At 39.4% G+C, this 22,521-nt stretch overlaps 1 protein-coding gene across 4 annotated transcripts, besides 8 other annotated features; it reads right to left on the minus strand.

The window, feature by feature from the left end:
- Positions 1-422: 422 nt before the first annotated feature.
- ap (apterous) lies at positions 423-21,746 on the minus strand. Of its 4 annotated transcripts, none has more exons than NM_165445.4 (8): positions 20,042-21,053; positions 11,776-11,987; positions 11,503-11,719; positions 10,870-11,009; positions 3,147-3,320; positions 2,832-3,088; positions 2,404-2,600; positions 423-2,327 (listed from the first exon to the last, which is right to left on the minus strand). In NM_165445.4, exons 1-8 carry the CDS (start codon positions 20,078-20,080, stop codon positions 2,154-2,156), a joined length of 1,410 nt encoding a protein of 469 aa, NP_724428.1. In that variant the 5' UTR covers positions 20,081-21,053; the 3' UTR covers positions 423-2,153. The 4 variants fall into 4 exon arrangements, with proteins under 4 accessions (NP_724428.1, NP_523621.2, NP_001163059.1 ...); NM_001169588.2 differs by lacking the exon at positions 20,042-21,053 and adding an exon at positions 21,675-21,746 and having other exon boundaries at positions 1,445-2,327; positions 11,776-11,984; NM_001169587.2 differs by having other exon boundaries at positions 1,445-2,327; positions 11,776-11,984.
- Positions 8,397-8,441: a mobile genetic element.
- Positions 12,175-12,246: a mobile genetic element.
- Positions 13,975-14,512: a mobile genetic element.
- Positions 14,954-15,042: a mobile genetic element.
- Positions 15,126-15,680: a mobile genetic element.
- Positions 16,471-16,734: a mobile genetic element.
- Positions 18,156-19,018: a mobile genetic element.
- Positions 18,475-18,595: a mobile genetic element.
- Positions 21,747-22,521: the final 775 nt, after the last annotated feature.

Below are 22,521 nucleotides of genomic sequence, written 5' to 3' on the forward strand. Positions count from 1 at the left end.
AAAATATATATTATAGGGAAAAGTAAACTTTTCCGACCCTAAAAAGTATATATATTCGCTATTAGCATCAATAACCGAGTCGATCTGGCCATTTCCATCCATCTATCCGAACGTACATATGAATGAATGTCAAGATATCGAAAACTATGAGAGCTAATTCAATGGGATTGGACATGAGACTCTGCTTAAGGTGGTTTCAAAGCGCTGCCACGCCCACTTTAACGCTCATCAACTATACCGGTCTTTCTTTTAGACTTTTGAACTTAAACAATAATTTATTAAATTATACAAAATTATAAAAGATACCTGGTACTCTCAGCTAGAAAGGAATTTCAAAGTTATGTTCGTCTTTTCTTTTAGTGCGCGTGACCATTCTTGTGTAACATTTGCCTTTGGCCCCTTATTGAAACAATTATTTTTTTGCTTGAATACGTTTTATTTAAGCTTCTATGGTAAGACTTATGAGTTAACTATTTGTAAGTACAAATCTTCCAGTGTTTACTGATTTGATTATAATTACAGTTTCGTATTAATAGCTTACGAACCTGGTCGTATGCTTGAGCGAAGCTATTACTTTACCGTAATACTACATGTACATATGGACTTTATTGTATAGTCTGTTCTAAACTAAATTCGTCTCTAACTATTAAATTTGGGCAATAAATATTAGTTACATATAATAATACGAATGCATCAGCATTTCATTATATGTTGATATACGCAGATTTCTTCATACATATTGTTGAGAGCTCTTTAAATAAAAATAATAATATATTAACAATATCCATGTACCTAGACAATTATACATATGGGACTTCATTAACAACCCGTTTTCAATATTTTTAAAGCGCGTCTTGGGCACCGTACTCTAAATATGTAAACTTGAACTATATACGCCACAAAATGTTTACTCTCAAACCATTATACGTTTATGAATCAAAAAGAGATGGAGCTGAAGTAATGCATGCATATACATATGGTAAAACCTATAGCTCTCATAGGAACAATCGGTCCGTTCCTCGTAGAACATACGTGTAAACTAGACTGGTCAAAAATAATGTTACAGGAGATATAAGCATTTATGCTTGATAAGGATCGTTTTTCGTCTACTATAAAAGCTAAAGAATTTCATTTCATTTGTGTGCCGCTTGTGCGCCGTAAGATTGGCCTCAAACTTTTCCTCACCTATGTTCATACCGAAAGGAAGTGACACGCTCCCGTATTAAAAACAAAGTTTAAATCGGAATTTACTTAAATGACCACCAAACCTAATCGGAAGGTGAAAGCTTGGTAAAAACATTGCCAGCGGGCAATTCATATGAGGAAGGGCATGACCTGGCCGCATATATATTGGCAAGATTATTTTACAATTTAACGGGTATCTTTTAGTCGTGTCACTGAAAAAGAAAAAAACAAATTTAAAATATCACACGTTTCGCTGTTTGGTATTTAAAAGTTTTTAGTCATACTTTAATTCGTAAATTCTGCAAGTTTGATGTTTAAAAATTTTGACTGGTATAGTAACATAACTATTTTCTATACAAATTGAAATTTAGCGAAGTTGTGTTTTCTTAATTATTATGACAGCTTTAGAAAGAACGTTACAAGTTGGTAATCTTTGCATGAATCCACCTTCTTTTGATTCATAATTTCAATGTTCGAATTGATATTCTGCGCTTTAAAAGAATACAAAAAACAGGGGAGTCAGGCTAATATGGATCGTTTGAAATAAACTATGTGATTACAGTACATATTTACAAGTGAACGTTAAAACTATAGAAACAACATGTGGGGCAAGGACGAGGCGAGTAGTGCTGGAAACGGTCAATAGGCAAATACAAAAATACATATTTTCTTAGCATTTTCCGAGGCGTTTCCCGGGCGTTTAACGTGTGGATGAATCAATTTTTCGATTTTGAACACAAGACAAGCTTTCCAAATTGATTCCCATCCGACAAGGCAGCCCATAGCATTCAAGAGCTAGCCGTGCTTGATCTAGACAAGTATCCGGATTCAGTAGTCAAACCGGGTCCGGGACTGTGTATGAGGCACGCGAATAGACAACTGGCATAAGAACGTATGATGTCGGAGGTGACTGCTGCGCCCATTTCCTTTGTCACTATCATTTTGTTTTCGCGTTTCCTGAGCATCCGTTAGTCCAAGTTAAGTGGCGGTGTGCTGTTCGGTCCTCCCAATATAAACGACGTAGGACTGTGCACGGAGATGCTGTCGAGGTCCAGAGCGCCTTCGCCCTTCTCCAGCAGGCCGCTGCCATCCTGCTTCATCATCATGCGGCGCCATTTGGCCCTTGCATTTTGAAACCAGACCTACACCGAGGGAGTGAATAGCCAATGCGGTACTGTCATTAACTGGTTTCTTGATCTAGGAAGTGGGATTACTCACCTGTAGGACCCTCTTTGGTAAACCAGTTTTCTGTGACAATTGTTTTAGATCCTTTGCATCAGGGTTATGATTAATGGCAAAGTAGGACTTCATGGTACGCAGCTGGTGATGCTTAAACGAGGTTCGCATTCGTTTGGTGCGCGACGAGGAGCTTAGGTGCGAGCCTCGGCCAAAGTCCACGTACTCAGTGTTGAGATCTGCAATCAATCCAGAGAGCCTTGTAGTTTTTTTTTTATTTTACAGCACTTTCCGCATTTTATGAGGCAGACACATAAAAGTTGATGCTTTTGCAGCTCTAATGGCGCCAGTATCCAGATTTTGTGGCGGTTCCAGATCTGCCGAGCTGTAGCTATAAAGGCTCCGACCGCCTGTAGCCTCTTTTATGGCCGGCAACCTGATCGAGAATGAGCTGGAAATTTACAACGTACCTATGTTAGCGGTGAACGCCTCGATGTCCTTGGGCTTGCGCTTGCGGGGCCTGCCCTTTTGACGAGCTGGCTGCGGCAGTCCGTTGATTACGTGGGACGCGGGCACAAAGATGCCCGTAGGAACAATGCTCCGACTAGGGTCCGAGTGCGGGCTCGAGGAGTCGTTGTGGGGTGAGCCGAACTGGGCGCTGTACGGGTAGGTGGCGCTCATACTGGATGAGGCGGTATCCCCCTCCCTGGCTATGCTGTAGTGGGTCCTACGGGCGACTTTTGTTAGTGGCGGCGTGTCAGATTGGGACTGGGACGCGTACATACCTGCAGTAGATGAGGGCGTCGATGATGCCGTACTGGTCTCCCTTTGTCAGTGGCGTGTGGCAGACAGTGCAGCAGAAGCAGTTGACGTGAAAAACAAGATTTCTGGCGCGCATGACCAGCTCGTTGGAGCTGATGGAGGCCAGGCAGCGCGAGCATCGGCGAGTACCAAAAAAACTGTAAGCGATAATGTGGGTTGTCTTATGAGTTAGATTTTAAAAAATATGCTACCGCACGATTAATCTCAGTGCACGGGTAATAGTAGGGCACCGAAGCTATTGAAGAAATCTGGGCAGAGCCACAGGACCAGTGATTATATGCCTCTGTCCGTTGGGCCACCGACCACCGACCGATCACATCCGCACCAGTAACACAAGCAAGCCCAATAAACAACTGCCCACAAACGCCTACTCATCGTCAATTTGATCGTCCCTTCCAACCGTTGCCATGATAATGACGACGTTGAAGGTGTAGTCTTGGTACGCATTCGATACATTCCCGGCTACTGTTTTCACTTTCGCAAATGACAGATCAAAGATTACCAGCGTCCGCTCGTAATCACTGAGGAGTCGCTGCGTTCGTGTCAGAAATGAGCCAGCAGATTGAATGGAATCCCTGGGAGCGCTCTTGTGGATCACGGGTGCAGGGCTTGGGTGAGGGCCAACATCAAATCACCGAGACACGCGATTTCTTTGGCATTAATCAAAATAATTGGCGCATTTCACTGCATTGGCTCCTGCGAGATATAAACAGAAGAATCGAGCCAACGGAAAAGTCAAAGCCAACATCAATTCCATCCGAATTTATCATATTCAGACTTTGGCATTTTCATCCCTTCCCCATTCTTGTACTCGACTCGTTCCAGTTACCGTTCCGCATTTGTGTTTTCATTTTGTTGAAAATTATTTGGGATGTGACAGAAAGATTTTTGTCACATCCCCATGTCGCACATCTTGTCGCTACACGAGTCAGTGCGGCTCCGTCTCCAGAAAGGCCCTTAAGAATCTGCATGTACGTCTGTACGAATGTGTATGTACCTTGTGCTGCTGCGCGGTGCGCAAGACCCATAAATAATATTAAACATGTATGTAGAAGACGGCGGCGCGGTCGTAGCTACCAACTCATAAAAATGACCCAGACCGCAGTTTCGGCGAAGTTAAGTTCATTTCAAGCCACATACACCACCATGACACGCCTCTTCTTCCGAGGGCGAGGCAGAGAAGGCGAGAAAAATGAATTATGATTATTGCCATGTAAAAGAGCAGGCGAAATGTCAAAGTGACAACGCCTAATATATGATTTTGTTCTCGAGCTCTCGAAATCTGATACTCTCATACACATTCTGGTCGCTCTCGTTCTCGCTGCCGCTCAAAGTCCCTCTTCCAGTGTGTGTCGCGTATCTCTCAGCCTTTAGTCTAAGCACCTAGGAGCTCCGACCTAGCGCCTCCGCTAGACTAGACTATTATTCGCTGCACAAAATTAGAAAATAGACTAACTTTCTCAGCTATCATATAGGAGTAATATATGAATGAATATGAATATGGATCGTGACTGCTGTAAGATTTCTTTGAATAAAACTTTTTAGAAATTATATTATTATAATTAATATAATATAGATTCTGTAGTTGTTCTCCCGCAAAACAAGAGAACAGCCAAGCATCGATCAAAGGGCGTTTTGATCGCTGTGGACAAATCTTTAACATTTAATACAGAATTCGAACCTTGCTTCGCATGCGGATCACTAACCATATCGATTTGTAAGAACGATTTTCAGCCTATGCAAAACCATTTAACACCCAAAAAGCAGTCACGGCCACAATTAAAAAAAATGTTTTGGTATCGTTGTTGATGCTACTAATTTTCTTACCCATTTCTATCGACATTTAAAAAGCATTTCTAACTTCCGCTTGCACCCTCTTCCTTCAAATTATTGACACTACTGCAACATATTTTATAAGGCTCAAATATCGGCACATATTCTTTCCGCCGCCTTGAATATGTGATGTTAGTAGTCCAGACTATCAGTTGGAAAAATGTGATGAGGCCAGCAGCTGCTTCCAGACAACGACAAAACAGTCACAATGAATAAAAAATTAGATTAAGATAATTAAAAGCGCTTGGATGCCTTAGTGGTTCGTGGCCAAGGGCTGCGACAGTGCACTCGAACCCTTCACCACCACTCCGCGGCCTCTCGATGAATCCCAGAGACGTGGGAGAGGGCTGGTCGAACTCTGTTTGGAGGGCGAATGAGTAACGCTGCGCACGCTGAAGTGCAAAGCGACTTGTAGACTGGGTGGACGCTTCGATAACACCGGGCTTGTATAGGAACACGGGCAAGGCAGGACAGGACGGCCAGGTTTGTAACGTGAGAGCATTTGTAATGCGTTGAGGGTTTGCACGATGAGGTTTCAAGAGCCACCCGCTGGGACTCGCTCTTCCTATTACACATGTATAAGTTAACCAGGAACAACTGCAGCAGATTTCCCAACACCACGCCAGCGCCGACAGCGGCGGCTTCCCGTTCCATTCCTATACGTCCGGCTATCGTGAGAGCGGTTCGTTCGCCGCCGTCCAGCCCCTAGCCTAAGCCCTATTCCCCCCCTGCTTCAACTGATGATGACGTCCCGCGGTGATAATTCTAGGTTCTCGGCGACATGCTGCCTAAACGTATACAATAATTATTTGCATTTTAGGATTTGCGTGTTTGTGTTTGTTTTGACTACCACTGAGAGCTCTGCACCGATCAAAGAGTTTTAAGAAAAAATGTAGTGTATTACAGTGCAAGAAAAAAAGGTCCAGTTGCGTTGAAGAAGAAAGATCACCGAACGCAGCCGCATAAGGCACCTAATAGATGCACTTTATACTCATTTTAAGTGTTCGGGTTTTCTTTTAATATAATCTATAGACACACTTCTCCTTTTCACCGGTTGAATAGACTTTGCATATACATTATCCTTTTTCGGGTCTTTTCGGGAAATTTGTTTTCCTACTTCATGCACAATAATATTATGTCTATAAATTAATCTAATAAAGATTAGATTACATAGCAACCTCTTGTTAGTTTGTGGCTGACAGATCAAATCTGGGAATGAAGTATCTTGAATGAGTTAGCCAGCCCAAATTCGGCGTAAAATCATTTCTTAAGACAGACATTAAACATTTTAATTATAACGCGACGCCCTAGCTCTTGTTTGCTCTTGTTCCCAAGCCAATTTAAAGAATGCCTGTCTCGGCAGCAGTAGAAAGCCGAGCTAAGGCGTTGCTCAGTCATGCGAGTGAGATGGTTTAGTGTCCAGCGGCTCGCTAATAAACATAAAAAAAGTATTCGTCTCAATCTATTAAGTAACTACATCTTTATTAGTTGGACATTGTATTCTAATTTCATACGATATACGAAAGATTCTGGTATGTCCATACCTATTTATACCGTTACTCGTCGATGTGGTTATGTCCGTTTTTAACCGTTGTGATCTCGGAAAGTACAAGAGCTAGAAAGCATAATTAAGGGATGAAGTTAAATTTGACACCTTCACTATGCAAACATTTTAAAACATTGCCACGCCCATTGTATATATTCCATGTGGTTTTCAATTCCTACCGATATGCTTAAACAATGATGATAGTCGAGAAATTAGACGATCATCACGTATGCATATGCAATATGTATGTGAAATATCACATTGCGCCATTTAATTTATGTTTTTTTTTTTTTAATGTTTAGTCCGAATATATATATGTACATAGGTATAGTAACTATCTCAATTAACGACACTTGCTTCCAAGCATTATTCATAATGAAGTTCATTTGCCGAAAATAAGAATCGCCCAGTTGGACGGTTTAGCCCATTGGGACTGTTTTTGAGATCATAAAATATAAATACGGGGCTCTTCTCCAGCTTTATTGCTGTGCATCAGAGTGTGTGAAGTAGGTGCATGTTGCTTTCAGCCACATAATCAAATTAAATTTTTACTGAGATCTTGGCCTACCGTTTGGTACCCTAAAAGGCGGTGACCAGAACATAAAAACTCAACATAAATTGAATCGTTCAGCTGGTGTGCCATTGGTGTTGGCTAAAGCTACAGTCTCTCTTTCTGTGGATTTTTAGTTTCATCACGAAGATTTTTCAGCTCTGACGTTGTTTTTCACGTATTTAATGAATTCTTTAGGTCCTAACCTCCCTTTCTATTTACAAGGTAAAAATATTATTTTATTGCATAAGCCAGAATTTCAGAGAGGCCATAAATACGATGCTCGGTCAGCTGCTTTTATTTACCACAATTAAACGGTTGCGCTTCGCTGACTTTTTCAAACTGTAAACACTTTATTCAAAAAATTTTCAAGCTAGTCTGCTCACTATTCTGGTCAACGTAGGCAACCCCCGTTTAATTGCTTGAGTGCCCAACGGTGATTAAGACGATGAAATGTCTACCAAGACATCCATCCAGGGCTAAGCTTTGTCTGGAAGATATTCCCAGTGCAGCACAAAAAAAAACCAAAAGCTACCATACAAAATGAAACTTATGACACTGTCTCTGCCCCAAACATTCTTTATGGCTGGTCAAATCCTCCTAGCCGCAATCTGATGCTGGCTTAACCGGGATATCTGCTGTGCCATCAGCACAACATCATCGCGAGAGATAAGCACTTGCTGCCCAGATTTTTATTACCGGTCGGTGCATACATACATACATACACATGTACATATGTGTACATATATGGGAAAACAGATGCACATGTGGATGATGCAGGTGACAGCGAGAATTTTATTTCTCAGCCTTAATTCTGGTGGCGTGCACAAGAAGAAGGAGAATCGGCAAGCGAAACAGGAACACTGAACGATAGTGGAATGCCAGTCTTGGGAGGGTTCTGATGGGATCACATCCAGCAGTGGGCAGCACCAGAAGTAAAAGTGATTTCAGCATCATATGCTTTGGGAGGGTAAGCCTATAAGCTGCACTTACCTGTTTTCTGGTATCGACTCGTTTGACTATATAATGCTATCCAAATATAGTACATTCAATGTGTTTTATCCAATATATTGACTAAACCTTATTGTCGGACGATCACGACCATAATTTTTTCATGTTTTTTTTTTTTTGTTATAGTTTTAACCTTCGCACACCCTCTGGGTGCTGTTCGTCACTATGTGGTCACTATAATAGGTAAATGCAACCCCCGATTTGTTGTGCTAATGCATCCGTAAGTACTGCCGCTTTGCTACTAACTTGCCTCCACCTTCCGCGCACTACCTATATCTGGGTAACGGGTATCTGATAATCGACTATAGTTTTATCTCTGGCAAATCGTGCCCTCCAACTCTTATCATAAGAACAAAGCCAGGCACAGAGATTTTGGTCCACCAAAAACAGCAGTCTGTATACTTGGATGACACACTATAATTTGGTTCCCAATGCAAATAAAAGAAAAGAAAGTGGTCCCTATGTTTACACGGAAAATACTTAAAAAAGGACAACTAAATTGTTGAAGGCAAAGTCTTATACGACTTTTTAAGTAATAGGAACATGCAAGACATCGATAATACTTTAATTATAAATTCACATTTGAAACTCTTACGCATTAAAACTGACAAGTGCAAAACCCCCAAGAAAAAATAAAATCACTGCCTGTATTCATCCAACCATATAAATAGTATGTGAACATATATTTGGACCCATCTAATGATATTGGACAAACATCATAACAAAATATAAAACTAGCTTAAGCCTAGCCTATAAATTTAATTTAAAAAATAAATACGAAAAAGCGTTCATTTATAGATTTTGAACCTTTTATCAGCGGGTAACCTTTAACACGAAAACTGTTCCATGAAACCGTCTAAATGTGAAAAATAATTCAAGTGAAATGTGAAATACTCTTATAAATACTTCTTTTACTCTTTACGTATTGAATATTATCATTGATTAATACCATCTTTATGGGAAAAGGTAGCTTCAGTAAAGACGCTTGGTGAAATATTAGGGCTTCCACAAAAATAGAATTGTTTTGCAAGCCAAAAGATCTAAGCTAATAAACATTTAAAATTTAAATAATTATCAGAAGTACAAAAACCCGTAGGGGCGGGAAGTCAATTTGTCAAAAGATGTATACACAGTTATTCTTTGCATATTGACTTCATACGATTCGTTACCGTTACCAGGCAATAGATATACGGCTTTCAAAGTGACTTAATTACTATTCGAACAAGCCCACCCCCCTCGATTTTCTCCCTTAACGCATTTCGCAGGGGAAGTCCTTAAAAATAATGTGAACTTAAAATAAACAAAACATGGCCTTATTTCGGTGGATGCGGCGATGCGCGTCCATTCACGGTTTGGCTTACCCGCGACCCCTCATAACAACTAGATTCAGTTTGATTCAGTTCATAATATGCACTAGCTCCTAGTGGAGCTCTGCCCCAATTCGAGCGGGGGAAGTCATATTTGACATCTGCAGTATAAATCAACGGAGAATGTGGGAATGTGGGCAGGGTGAGTCGATGTGATTGATAATGCTCCGCAGCAACCGAAGCCGCCGGAATGAAGCGAAATGAAACATTACGGCGAAATGAATTGTGTACGACAAGACAAGGCGCCCCTAATACCCTCCAAATACGACCCCGCTTGTGCGGTTGCCAGCGGAGCGCGGCGGTCGCGCCGCTGGAATCTGGGGATCAGTCCCAGCAGTCGTAGCACTCGCAACACGCGGATACAGACCACAAATCCAGCGGGCCCCGCAGCCAATCCCAGTAGCGGGCTGCAACTGCGACTCCCGATATGACGACGGGTATTTTGAAATATGGAGCGGTAATAAATGTCACAAGAATCATTTGAGAGGAAATACGAGTGACGAGCGTGACTTGCATACGATTTATGCCTTTCGAGCACAGGCGTTCACTCATGAATGGGAAAATGATTTGGATCCCTTCTACAGGTGTTGCCCTTGCCACCGCATTGCCGCCTTGCTGCCCGCCGATTTACCGTTCGCTGCCGGACTGGCAAGCCAAAATTACACAATAGAAGACTCCAGCGAGCGAAGGTTCGCTTCATGTGGGTGCTTAGTTTTTGGGTAAGTGTAACCCATTTTTAAAATCTTCGCACTGTTCATTCTAGGAGCTCGCGTGACAGCTGTGACGCGTGAAATCGCATGGCTGCAGTTTCCTACAGAAGCGACGTGGGCGAATGTAAAGCGTTCTGTGAAACCCACCCAGACTGGCAGTACCAGCGGAGCTCCACGTTCCAGCTTTTCGCGTCTGGAAATGCCGAGTCTAGCGGGGTGGAGGCGTGATCAGGTTAGCGAGCGTTCTTGGGAATGCAGTGGAGAGCAAACAGCAGAACACACGCAGGGCCACTCAGCCATCGGATAAGCGGACGTCCGGACGGTTGGACCGTTGGTATCTTCGTTGCGGTCCGCTTGCACTTGCGAATTCGCGATCGTATTTGCAGTCGCTCAGCCTTCGCACAGTGGAGCAAAAGAATGACGTTGGTTTGGGATCTTAAGGCAGCCGCGTGCATTAAAAATCTTCTCGCGTGTTTTGCAATCATTTTCTGGCCAATGTCTTGGCATGCAGTCTCGGCGTTATCTAATTCATCAGGCCCACTTCAGTACCCCACTTCGGATTGCTTCCCCAAAGTCTCTGTGGGCGAGGTTCAGCCACAGCTCCGTATGGTATAATAATTTCTCTCAATGAATGGCCTAACTATGGATCCGAAAGGCTTGGTGACTTACCTATAATAATCGTTTTTGCAATAAATGTTGCCGTCACGTGAGTAGCATGAGGATTCCCGTTCCAGCGGCTGCCGACAGGCGTAGCACTGTAGGCAACTTGCATGCCACCGTTTTTCCACAGCGGAGAGGTAGAAGCGATCCTAGGAATAGAGGATAGAGAGTTTATAATGTAAATATAATATATATATTAATATATTATATATATATAAATATTTATATAATTTAAATATAATATATATATATGCATAAACGTATTTTTCGCTAAATGTTATTTGAGGCTATCAATAATCGGGTTGTCCTTGATCGTGCAATGTGCCCGAAATTTAAAGCCATGCAAAAGGGCTTGACAGGCAATATTTTTCGATATTAAATATTTATACGATTCCTAAAGATAATCCCCTGAAACGACTTATACAACTGTTATAGAACGATCTAAGGACCCAAACCAGTTAAGTGCCAGGTTCCATCAATTTATAATTGAGCTATAGAAGTGATAGAACTTTTTTTATGCGCATGATTGAATAAAAAACCTTCAAACTTTTTGTATACTCTTTGGGCCTTTGGGGTTTCAATTAATGGTTTTCCCTTAATATTTAAATAAAAATTCAGAAATTGTCTTTTACAAACACTCACCTGTATCTGACGTCCGCAGCCGGAGCAGTCGTCGAGGTTGCGCGTTATTTTGCTATCGCTTGTGGACTCGGGACTGCTGGGCGGTCCGAAGGGTTCGGTCTTGAATGATATGCCCGACGTCGTCTCGTCGCTGACCTCCGTGCAGTCTGTTCGACTGCGGCTGATGGAGAATTTGGCGGCTGAGTCCTCAAAGGTAGCACGATCGGCTGTTTCGTAGCTGTAGGATTGCACATGCCTTGAGTGGTGGTATTAGGGCGGAATTGACTTCCTTACCTTCTAAATGACTCGGTGCCGTAAGCGTTGCCAAATGGCTTTGTACTATGATCACAAATATCTGGACACGAGGATGAGGAGCACGCGCGGAACAATGGGTGATTGTTATTTGCACCTGCAGCACTGCCACATTGATTGCTCCCTTGATGTGCTACAGGTGGTGTTGGACTTTTCTCCCTTGCGCCGGGCCCAAGAAATCTTGCGCTCTGCTGCTATATTTTTCAAAAATATAAAAATCCGGTAAAAATTATGGCTAAATTATGGATTTCTTTCAATGTTCTGTCAATAAGCAAATTTTGTATTCGTATCTTAAAATATGGTAAAAAACATTTTCAAAAAAACTCAATCTCGAGATAATGGCGTTTAAAGTTTCTTGGTATAGCCTGAGAAAGTGAAAACAAGAGAGAAAGCTCTTCGAGGAGAGTTAATCGACTATCAGATACCCGTTACTCAGCTATTGGAAGTGTGGAAGAAGAGATATACGAAAATTCGTTTGGCGTTTCGATGGTAATTTCCAGAACAAACAAAAAAATAAAAAAACATACTGCGGGGTGGCAGTTTTTAGAGATTTTTTAGTTGCCATCGATTGAAATTGGCAAGGCAAATAAAATGAGAATGAGATTGAGAATGAGAGAATTTTCGAGTGGGTGGTGTGATCATTAGAGTGATGGCAGTGTTCTGAAACTAACTTGCACAGCGTGGGCATCACTGAATGCCTAATCTCAATTTTCTGGGTTTAGCTTGTGGTTTCGTTCCTGACAGATTTGCAAAGCTGTCCATTAAAAACGAGACAGATAAGCCAAAAACCTAAAAAAGCGACGTTTTTTAAAAAAGGACGAAAATACCTTAAGAGTTTAAATTCAATTTATTTTCTGTACCGAAGTACAATGCGTTAGTTTTAAAAGGACATTGAGAAGGAGATTGAGTTGTGTCTTGAGAGTTTTCTATATTTGGCGATTTTGCTGTTATGCATAGTTTGTGTGATCGTATTAAAAGGAAACCAATCTATTTTCGTTTCTGGAATTAATAATCTGATGGCTTGGCGCAATACAAAGGCCAAAGAATTGGTTAGGCAGTACTTACATATATACTGGGTATTAATTATGGAATGTTATTGTTAATGCTGCATTTTAATTTTAATATAGACGACGGCAAATACAAAGAGAAACGCAAAGTTCCTTTCAATTAAAATGAAAAGACTTCTTCTCATTCCCAGAAAGCGCTGCGCGACATTTAAGAATCGCCAACATATGGGAAACACCCAGTGTCAGCCTAGTTGACTTCCCGACCGAATCCATCCAGTTCATCTCGCATCATCATCCTATCGCAACTCATCTCGAAGCTTTATTCATTGAAGAATACAGCAAAATCGCACACGTTGTGCCTTTGCCATGTACTGAACACAGAGTGTAGACATGGCGTCGCACTTTATTAGCAGAAGAGTATCCGTGAGGCACATGTTCCGCCCTATCTCCACTCTTATCTCCGCGCCGCGCTGTCAGAACGAATCGTCGATGCTCCAGTTTACTTATTTTTGATTAATTAGTCGAAAATAGATTGCAAATGTGTGCCCACTTATCCCCAACTACCCTCTTTTGGGTTAAAAGGCTGACAGGTTTTCATGGTAAAAGAAATCTTCCCTTATTGCAATACACATTTTTTGCGCAATTTTTATGTTAGTGGCCTGGAAACATGTTTTACCTTAGGGGGAACATTAAGCTATATTTGTACAAAGTTTTCATGCCTATTTTGGATCTCCATTTTACGTTAAATTTTCGACTTACCCACTCGAGTGCTTAGGCTAACTCATTGCATCATAGAAAACATTCGAAAGTCGGACAAAGTGCGTTAAGGAATCTTTCAAACGATTGGTAGAAAAGTCTTAAAGTTCGATAACCGGGACCAAATCAATTTAATATTTCCGATGAAAATCCCATGAATGGCATAATTTTTATCAACAGACAGAAAATTTAAGTTTAATATATAAAAATAATAAATTTAGTCGGATGTTTGGAACTGAGGAAAGGAAACATTTCCAGGTGATTTTAACAACAATGAGTCAACCTAGACCAAAAATTAAGATGATATCCATTTCCGCAAAGCATTGGCTTTGGTTTGTGCTCAAATTTTCACGTTTGTCAACCCTTTTTTTACTGTTCTAAGCTTCTGTTTAAAATTTGTTAAATAAGAATTAGTAATTATACCCCATACTAGATTCGTTGAAAAGTATGTATCAGGCAGAAGGAAGCGTTTCCGGCAATATAAAGTATATATATTCTTGATCAGGATTAATAACTGAGTCGATCTAGCCATATCCGTCAGTCCGTCCGTAAAAACGTCGAGATCTCAGGAACTATAAAAGCTGAAAGATTAAAATTGCTTCCACGCACACTCTCAAAACTGCCACGCCCGCACTTTTGAGAAATATTTTGATCATATTTCATATTTTTATTTTTCGAGAAATTCATATCGATTTGATAAAAACACCACTTGAACGCCCACAAACAGCCAAAAAACTGTCACTCCAACACTTTTTAGAAATATTATTGGATTATATCGTACACGCCCACTGTGTCACCTAAACAGCGACCAAATCTATTCCGCCCACACCTTAGAGCATTAAAATACATTTTTGCCCAAAATCTACCGATATTCCTGAAAAATTGAAAATCCTTGGTCCCACTTGGACGAGCTAGATAACGAGTGTCTGATAGTTTCGACTATAGAATTCTTTCTTGTTTTTCATATTTTTTAATCTTGTAAATATTTTGCGATTTGCCAAAAATCTTTTTACCGCTCCAACCCTAAAACCCACAAACCACCCAAAAATGCAACGCCCACAATTTTGCAAAATGTTTTCAGTTTTCTTCGTTTTATTGTTTATCTTGCTAATTTCTACAAGTATACCAAAATGAGTTTGCCCACGCCTTCAAGCGGGGGAAGTCTACTATATCATTCTCTATTGTTGTACCCGATACCTATTACCCATTAAAGGGGTATACTAGATTTAGACCATACAAAGTATATATATTCCTGATCACGGTCAATAGCCATCTGTCCGTATAAGCGAGATTCAGCATACAGATTCTAGAGACATAGACGCAGCGCAAGTTTGTTTTGCCACGCCCATTCTAACTAGAAAAATGATGACATTGACATGACAACACTTTTGAACAATTTTTAATTTTATTCCCCAATATCTATCTATATCCCAGAAAAATGATGACATTTCGCGTTCGCATTCACACTAGCTGAGTAACGGGTATCGATCTGCGCTTCGCTGTTCATCCAAGTACTTCTCGGTCTTCCAAAAACTGACAGAATACATTTATATTGTCATAAAGGGTATGCTAGATTCGTTGAAAAGTATGTAACAGTTAGAAGAAAGCTTTTCCGACCCTATGAAGCTTATTTATATTTCATCAGGACGAAATGAGTCGATCTGACCATGTCCTCCCGTGAGTCATCAAGATCTCAAGATCACCATAAACTAGTTAGTTTTGATTAGACACGCAGACTCTTGTGGGCGTCACTACGCTGCACAAGCTTGTTTGAGAACGTTGTCATGCCCACTCCACCGCCCCCAAGCCGCTCAAAAAGAATGTTGTGCCTTTTTTTAAGTCTAGTAAATTATTATCGATTTGTGAAAAATTAAAGCCAAAAAATTGATATTTGATATTTTTTCGTGCTATTATTAGCAATTTTTATCGGAATACCATATAAACATTTTGGTCACAAACTTTCTTACGCCCAAAAATCGTCCAAAACCGCCACGCCAACACATTTGAAAAAGGTTTTTATTTTTTATTTATATTTTTTTGTTTAATTCTATCGAATTGTCAAATAACAATGTAAATTTCTTGCAATCCCACTAGCTGGGCATCTAATAGTCCAGAATCTCGACTCTTTTGTTTATAATATAAATTCCTAACAATTTCGAAAAATGCTGATATATATTATCTTAAAATTAACCTGGCCTAAATTAAAATCCGATATTTCATTTTGGAACGATAAACAATAGAGTATGATAGAAATTTTAAATGTGACTTGTATATATCGGCAGATATATATACTTAATGGGGTCGAAAACGTTTTCATCTACCTGTTAAATTCTTTTTTATACTCAACAAGTAACAGGTATAAATATGTTATCTTAGATCTTATCTTAGGCTGTAAGACAATAATTCATTAACAATAGGTAATAAAATATTTCCGAATACTATTCCTGTCTACGAAAATATTTATTATTTATTTATTATTATTATTTATTTTATTCAATTACTTTTTTTTGTTTTTCGTTCATTTCAAAAGTTTAGACTCTAGAGAAATGTTTGAATTGCATCCGTCAGAGAATATGGTTGTGTGAGTGGAGTAAAAAGCGCTTAGTGCACTAGTATTAACATAATTAAATGAATTTAAAAATTACTTGAAGTTAGAGAAAAATTAAAATTTTAGCTAATGTCTTTACCTCTGCATCTTAAGCAATACAATTTTGTGCGGTAATTTAAAATATTTACATGTTATGCATTTTTGATTTCGTTAAAGTGTATTAACGTATTGTATGAGAGTTTAACGATTTATAATATGGATGGCAAAAGAAAGACCACAAACAAATATCAACATATTTAAATAATTTTAGAATATTTCCTTTCGACTTTGAAAAAAAGAATTCCGTAAGGAAAATTATTAAATAAAAAAAAGAGAGAATGATATAGTTAAGTTTTCCGACTATCAGATGCTCGTTACTCAAAATTTCTAAAAATGGTTCAAAAGTGTGGGCGTTCTAGCTTTTATAGTTCCTGAGATCTCGACGTTCATACGCACTGACGGACTTGGCTAGATCGACTCGGCTATTGATCCTGATCAAGAATATATATACTTTAAAACGCTTACTTGCACCTTTTACATAATTTTCAACGAATATAGTATGCCCTTTTACTCTACGATCAACGGGTATAAAAAATAACAAAATAAAATAAATAATAAAAAAGTACAACTTATTGCTTTTGATCACACTTGTTCTATTTTTGGCGTACTTATATATACTTAGATATCAATGATGACTCGTAAATCCTGGAGGGTATTTTTTTAAAGGCTATTATTATTATTATTGTTGCTATTCGTTTAAAGCTGAGTCATGCAAGCTGATGTTGTTAGGGAAATTAAAATCAGTAGAAAACCTTATATCGGTAGGTATACCTACCGATATAAGCTTGTCTACTGATTTTAATTAATATATATATATATATATATATATATAGTGACGTCCCATACTCAACAAGAAGGGGTACATAAAATGTTTTGATCATATCTCAAATCTATTCAATTAAAGTTTGACTTTAAATATAATTAATCACTGTTTTAGTTAATGTATTTACATTGTTTTAATAGGGATTATATCAAAGTTGAGAATAGTGAAAGTAATAAAATGTAAGGTAACGAAAGTAATTTTTACGACTAACACTTGTTTCATGTTTTATTCGTAGTATTCGTAATAATCGCAAGTAATTGTCAAAAGGACAGAAATAATGGCATTTCCGGAAAGCTATGTGCCCTGCACAACTTGACGATCTGAACAAAGAATTGAGGCTTTTAGGAACACGTTATGGCTGTTTTTATTGTTAGTTATTTTAAAACGGTTCCATCGAAACCAAAACATACAATAGATGTATGTTTTCTGTGCCAATCTATTATAAAACGTTTAGACAATGAGTTGTAACATATTATTCACCTGATGAAGGTTGCTCTGCATAGTGAACCAAATTGCAGATAAGTGGCAAAAAGTACAATATTACAGATACCGAGCTAAACAACTAATATACCACTACAAATATTCAAACAACTTTTAAGCTTATTTGGCCACTCTGTAGACAGAAAGCACTTACTTCAAAAAAATGTCTGTGTTTTTCTAGCTATATCAAATGATACATTTGTAAGTTCCTAATTTGAAGTTCCTAACATTGTCGATCCACAGTCATCAAACAGAGTATATCGGATGTGTACGTATAATAATAATAATACGTTATAATAACGTATAATAATATAATAAGCACCGTTAATGCCTAACATTATTGTAAAATACATTAAAGATCGAAAAAGTTTCTACTATTTTAAAGAATATAAGAATCGCAAACATATGTATGTATATGATACTTAGTGCACTAAAAATATTTTTATTGTGTTAATTTGCCAAGCGCACAATATCAAGCAAATTTCCCCTTGTATTTATTCACATTAAAATTGAGTTTTTGTAGAAAAAATTGAATTGAATTAAAATTGAGTTTTGTAACAAACTTAACAATAGGACTTATTGATGTTTCCGATATTTTGATTACGGGCAAATGACAGCTACAAAAAAATGTATTTGAATTCGTTGTCTATTTCTCGCTATTGGATATCGGTTACTCAGCTAGGCAGACTGCGAAAAATAAATTTCAATTTTTTTGCATATCGAAAGAAATTGGAAAAAAAATTAAGACGAATGATAAGTTAGAAAGGGTGTGTTAAAAATTTTCTTGGTATTACAATACATACATAAAACGGAAATATACCAAAACATTTTCATCAAGATGGGCGTGGCCGCTTTGGGCTGTTTGTGCATGTCAAAGAGTTTTTTGGCAAATCGGTAAAAATTTAAAGACTTATAAAACATGAAAAATATCAAAACATATTTCAAAAGCGTATTTCTTGGCGGTTTAAATTTAAATTTTTGTTCATTTTATTCACCGATATCTAACGATATTCCAGCAAAATGATGAAATGTTGCGTTTTCATTCCCACTAGCTGAGTAACGGGTATCTGATAGTTGGGGAACTCGACTTTTATATATAAAAAGAAATGTACAAAAATAAAAATTTGAAAAAAAAAACTCTAAAATTACTTTTATAAAATTTTTAATAGTCCGAATTTAATCAATTTCGTAACTTGATCGATGTGCCGAATTTATCAGGTAAACACATCATCAACACATTTTCGAATACTTTAGGAAGAAAGAATTTTGAGATATGGGAGTTTGTTTTAGTGGACTTGGAAATACTTTAAAACGGCAGTACAATATGAATGTTCAAGACTAGGTTTCAGCTTTTACAATTCCTAAAACGTTTAAAAGGACGGACGGTTGGACGAATAAAAGAACGGACAGGCGGACATGGCCAGATCAACTCGGCTATTGACCTTAATCAAGGATATCCCTTATAAGGGTCGGTAACCCTTCCATCTGTCTGTTACATACTTTTCAACGAATGTTTCATACCATTTTACTCTTCCAATTTATTTACGATTTTCCTATTCTTATACAATACAATCTTATACAATTCTTGTACAATATATAGATGTGGTATATATAGACTAGAATTCGAATACTCGTACATCTCGATTTACAGTAATCGATGACATTTGGAAAACATACAAAAGATGGGAATTAAAACAAACACACAGATTTCAAACACCAAAGTTGTAAAGTAACAAAAAATTGTTTGCATAAAGTATAAGGAATGCGTTATGTTTCAAAATAGGAATAGCAATTAAAAATGACAAAATCAAAAATAGGTAAAAGATGTTCATGTAACTCATCAAGGCAATTCGTTCTTTTCAAAAAAATGGTACAAGAATATCTCTGTGTGGTAGAAAATGCCTTATTCGCGTTAAAAATTAGTATTTGAAGGTCAATTGACTACTATTAAAATATATCAAATTGGTATATATTGGCACACGGTGATTATTCTCTAAAACTGAATACGTTCGCGTCGAATATCAGATATATACAAAAATTTCGTAAAAACGTACATATTTGTTTTACCTGTATTTTGATTTCTACATATCTATTAATTTTTTTGCACGACTATGCCGCCCAATTTGATTGTATATTGATTAGTACGACTATCATCAAAAATCTGCCTTCTTAAACATTAAATGATTCTAACCTAAGTTAGATGAATAAAAATTAAGGCAGGGAATCACATTGAAATTTTGTAACCGCGTTCTACAGCAATGTTTCAACGAGCGAACTAGCCACTGATTGAACACTTCTGGGAACTGTTTTTAATCTGAAATGCCCAAGCGGCTTTCTTATCGATATTGAGTGGGGCTGTCTGTTGATAGGCAAGCTTTCAGTCTGGTATTGATAACTCCGAGTAACCCAGGCTCGGATCAATATTAATCACAAAGGGCAGAGTTTGGGTGAGCTGGGACGGACTGGTGGATGACTTATTTTTTAGTCTTATCGCTGGTAACTTTGGATTTTATGTGCTACGGCGGCAGAACTTACCCAATGCATCACAGGGCGCTCCTCGGTGCAGACGCCCATGTGCGTCTTTTGGAATGACACGAGGTCTATTTCCAAGGATGATGTCCGTCGGTCGTGTTATGTTTGTCGTTGTGTAGGCTGTGCGTTGTGTCTTGCGAGCCTTATGCCTCCTTAAAAGGGCTGCGGTGCTACGTTGGTCTTGGGTAATCCTCTACACCCCGGCTAGATGTGCTATTGGACACTTGACACTGGCCACGATTAGATGCCCGGCTAGGCTCGCCGGTAATAAGTGTGCGCACAACTTGATCTATTACTTTGCGGACATGCATCACTTCGGCGTTGTCTTAGAGATTGACACCATTGGCTTGCCTTTTCTTATTGCACAAACTACGATTTGAATGCCGCTTTTTTTAAACTTTCTCCTTAGCACCAAGGTAATATAAGGAACATAGGGTCACACACTCACTAAAACACTTGACTCGGCGGCAGGTAGGATATTTGTATTGATTAGAAACCGCCCCTGTATCTCGAGCGCAAAGGCGTTTTCGGACCGCTGACGACCACCGGTTAGCGTAAGAAATCTAAAGTTAATTTATGACATTAATTTACGAGACAGCGCGAGAATGGCACATCAGATCCAAATTGAGTGGTAAAGGTCGGCCTTTGTCGGGCTCTTCCTACGACACTCGACGATGCCTGTTACTGATAAGGCATTAGAGACAGAGGCGCGTATGCGTATGCGGCTGTGCTCCCTTGTGTTGTTGTTTATGACCGGGCAGGCGATTACCGATCCAACTTCAGTTTTGTATCCGTTTCGCCAACTCCCTGTTTCTGTGTCGATTCTCCTTCGATCCAGTTCTGGCAAACCGAAACTACAGCCGAGCTCAAGTCAAAACAAAAATCGAATACGCGCACCGCTTCCAAAAACAAAAACCGACTCAAATTCGAAACTCGACTACCGACTTTGGTCTGCAGCTGATCTACTCAAAATCGTGAGGACAACCAGCCGTCGCAGCTGAAAAACTGGGAATGTTTGGACGCTGTGCGAGCGCAGCGCCAGAAGCCAAAAAACTCCACCGCCCCGTTCGCCGTGTGTTTGCGTGCGTGATGTGCGCGCGCCAGTGTGAGTGAGTGCGATGTCGCGCATGAGCTGCCATCCTGCTTGCACACACGCTCATTCCGCAGCTCTCACGTAGTGGCAAATGGCGGCGCTCTCAGCTGATAGCGTCAGTAGCTCGTTCCCGCTCTAGAGCACAGCCAGTAGACGAAGAGGGCGTGGTGTTCTATCCGCGCTCTCGCACCAGCCGAAATCGCCTCCCCACGCACCGCCCACCGGACAGTTGGCCGGCTGCAAAACGTGAATAAGGCAGCGGTAGCAGCAGTCAGGAGGAGTATAAGCTGTGCGCCAGACGCCACATGAATGAGGATGGACTCCAGACTCGAACTGGAAGCTGCGAGCGGAGTCCGTGACAGGAATTCCAACTCGCAGAGGACGAACAGTGGTCTGAGGACGCACAGGGGAACGAACTCTCACACCAGCGGGTCTTCGGTTGACTCTGCTGATTCTTTAGTTGTGTAATGAAAAGATGCATGGTGTCTATATATGCCGTCTTCATGCTGAAAACATCATGCAGAAAAGTTGTAACTAACTTACTGAGAGCTATTTATTGTGTTTTCGTATGCTGACGCTATAAATGTTGAAAGAATATAGGTTCGTTTGACAGGTGTATTTATAATTCTCAACCAGTTCAAACGCTACCAGCACTACGCCCAAGTTGTCGCCTGCTTCCAATAAGAACTGTCATCATAGAACCTTGCTGTCACTTCTCCTTTAATTCCGCACAAGCTTGAAACAAAGTGCACACAAATCTCCAAATGGCTTAGGGAGCAGATTTAACGTTAAATACTTTTATTGCAGTTACAGCTATAAATATTCAGCTTTTGTGGTATGCATTCACTATGATTCCACAAATGTTTGACATTTTGAGTGTTTTGCCGGTTGTAACTTACATATATTTGGCAAGTTTTGGTTGAGGTTACGGTTACATTTTAATAATGTAAAATATTTGCCATTAACTGCAATGCATTTTCAGAATTTCAACCAGCTTACGTTGATTCAATCGTTGAAAAAGAAATTTTTTTAAGTGTAATTGTTAATATACTTCTGCTGTTACATACATAAGTTCGCCGCTGCTTTTTGAACTCTTCGCAGAAAGTTTTAAAACATGTATTACGTATTTGAAATGTTTGTGCGACTTAGCCTTCGCATTTAACTTTATTTTTGGGCAAAATGTTTCACCTCGTTGTTGCTATTGTTGCTTGTTGACTTAAGAGGGCTTTCAAAGAACCCCGGTTAAGTCGGAACTGATTGGGTGGATTGGTTGTGGACGTCGGCACAGATTTTGGGTCCTTATTCCTTACGAATATACACAGCTGAATTCTCATGATTTTAATATTGACAAGAGTAAATGCGAATACATGCAGTATTTTCAGACCATTAT

The sequence above is a fragment of the Drosophila melanogaster genome, chromosome 2R (genome assembly GCF_000001215.4).
Source record: "Drosophila melanogaster chromosome 2R".
Lineage (NCBI taxonomy): Eukaryota > Metazoa > Arthropoda > Insecta > Diptera > Drosophilidae > Drosophila > Drosophila melanogaster.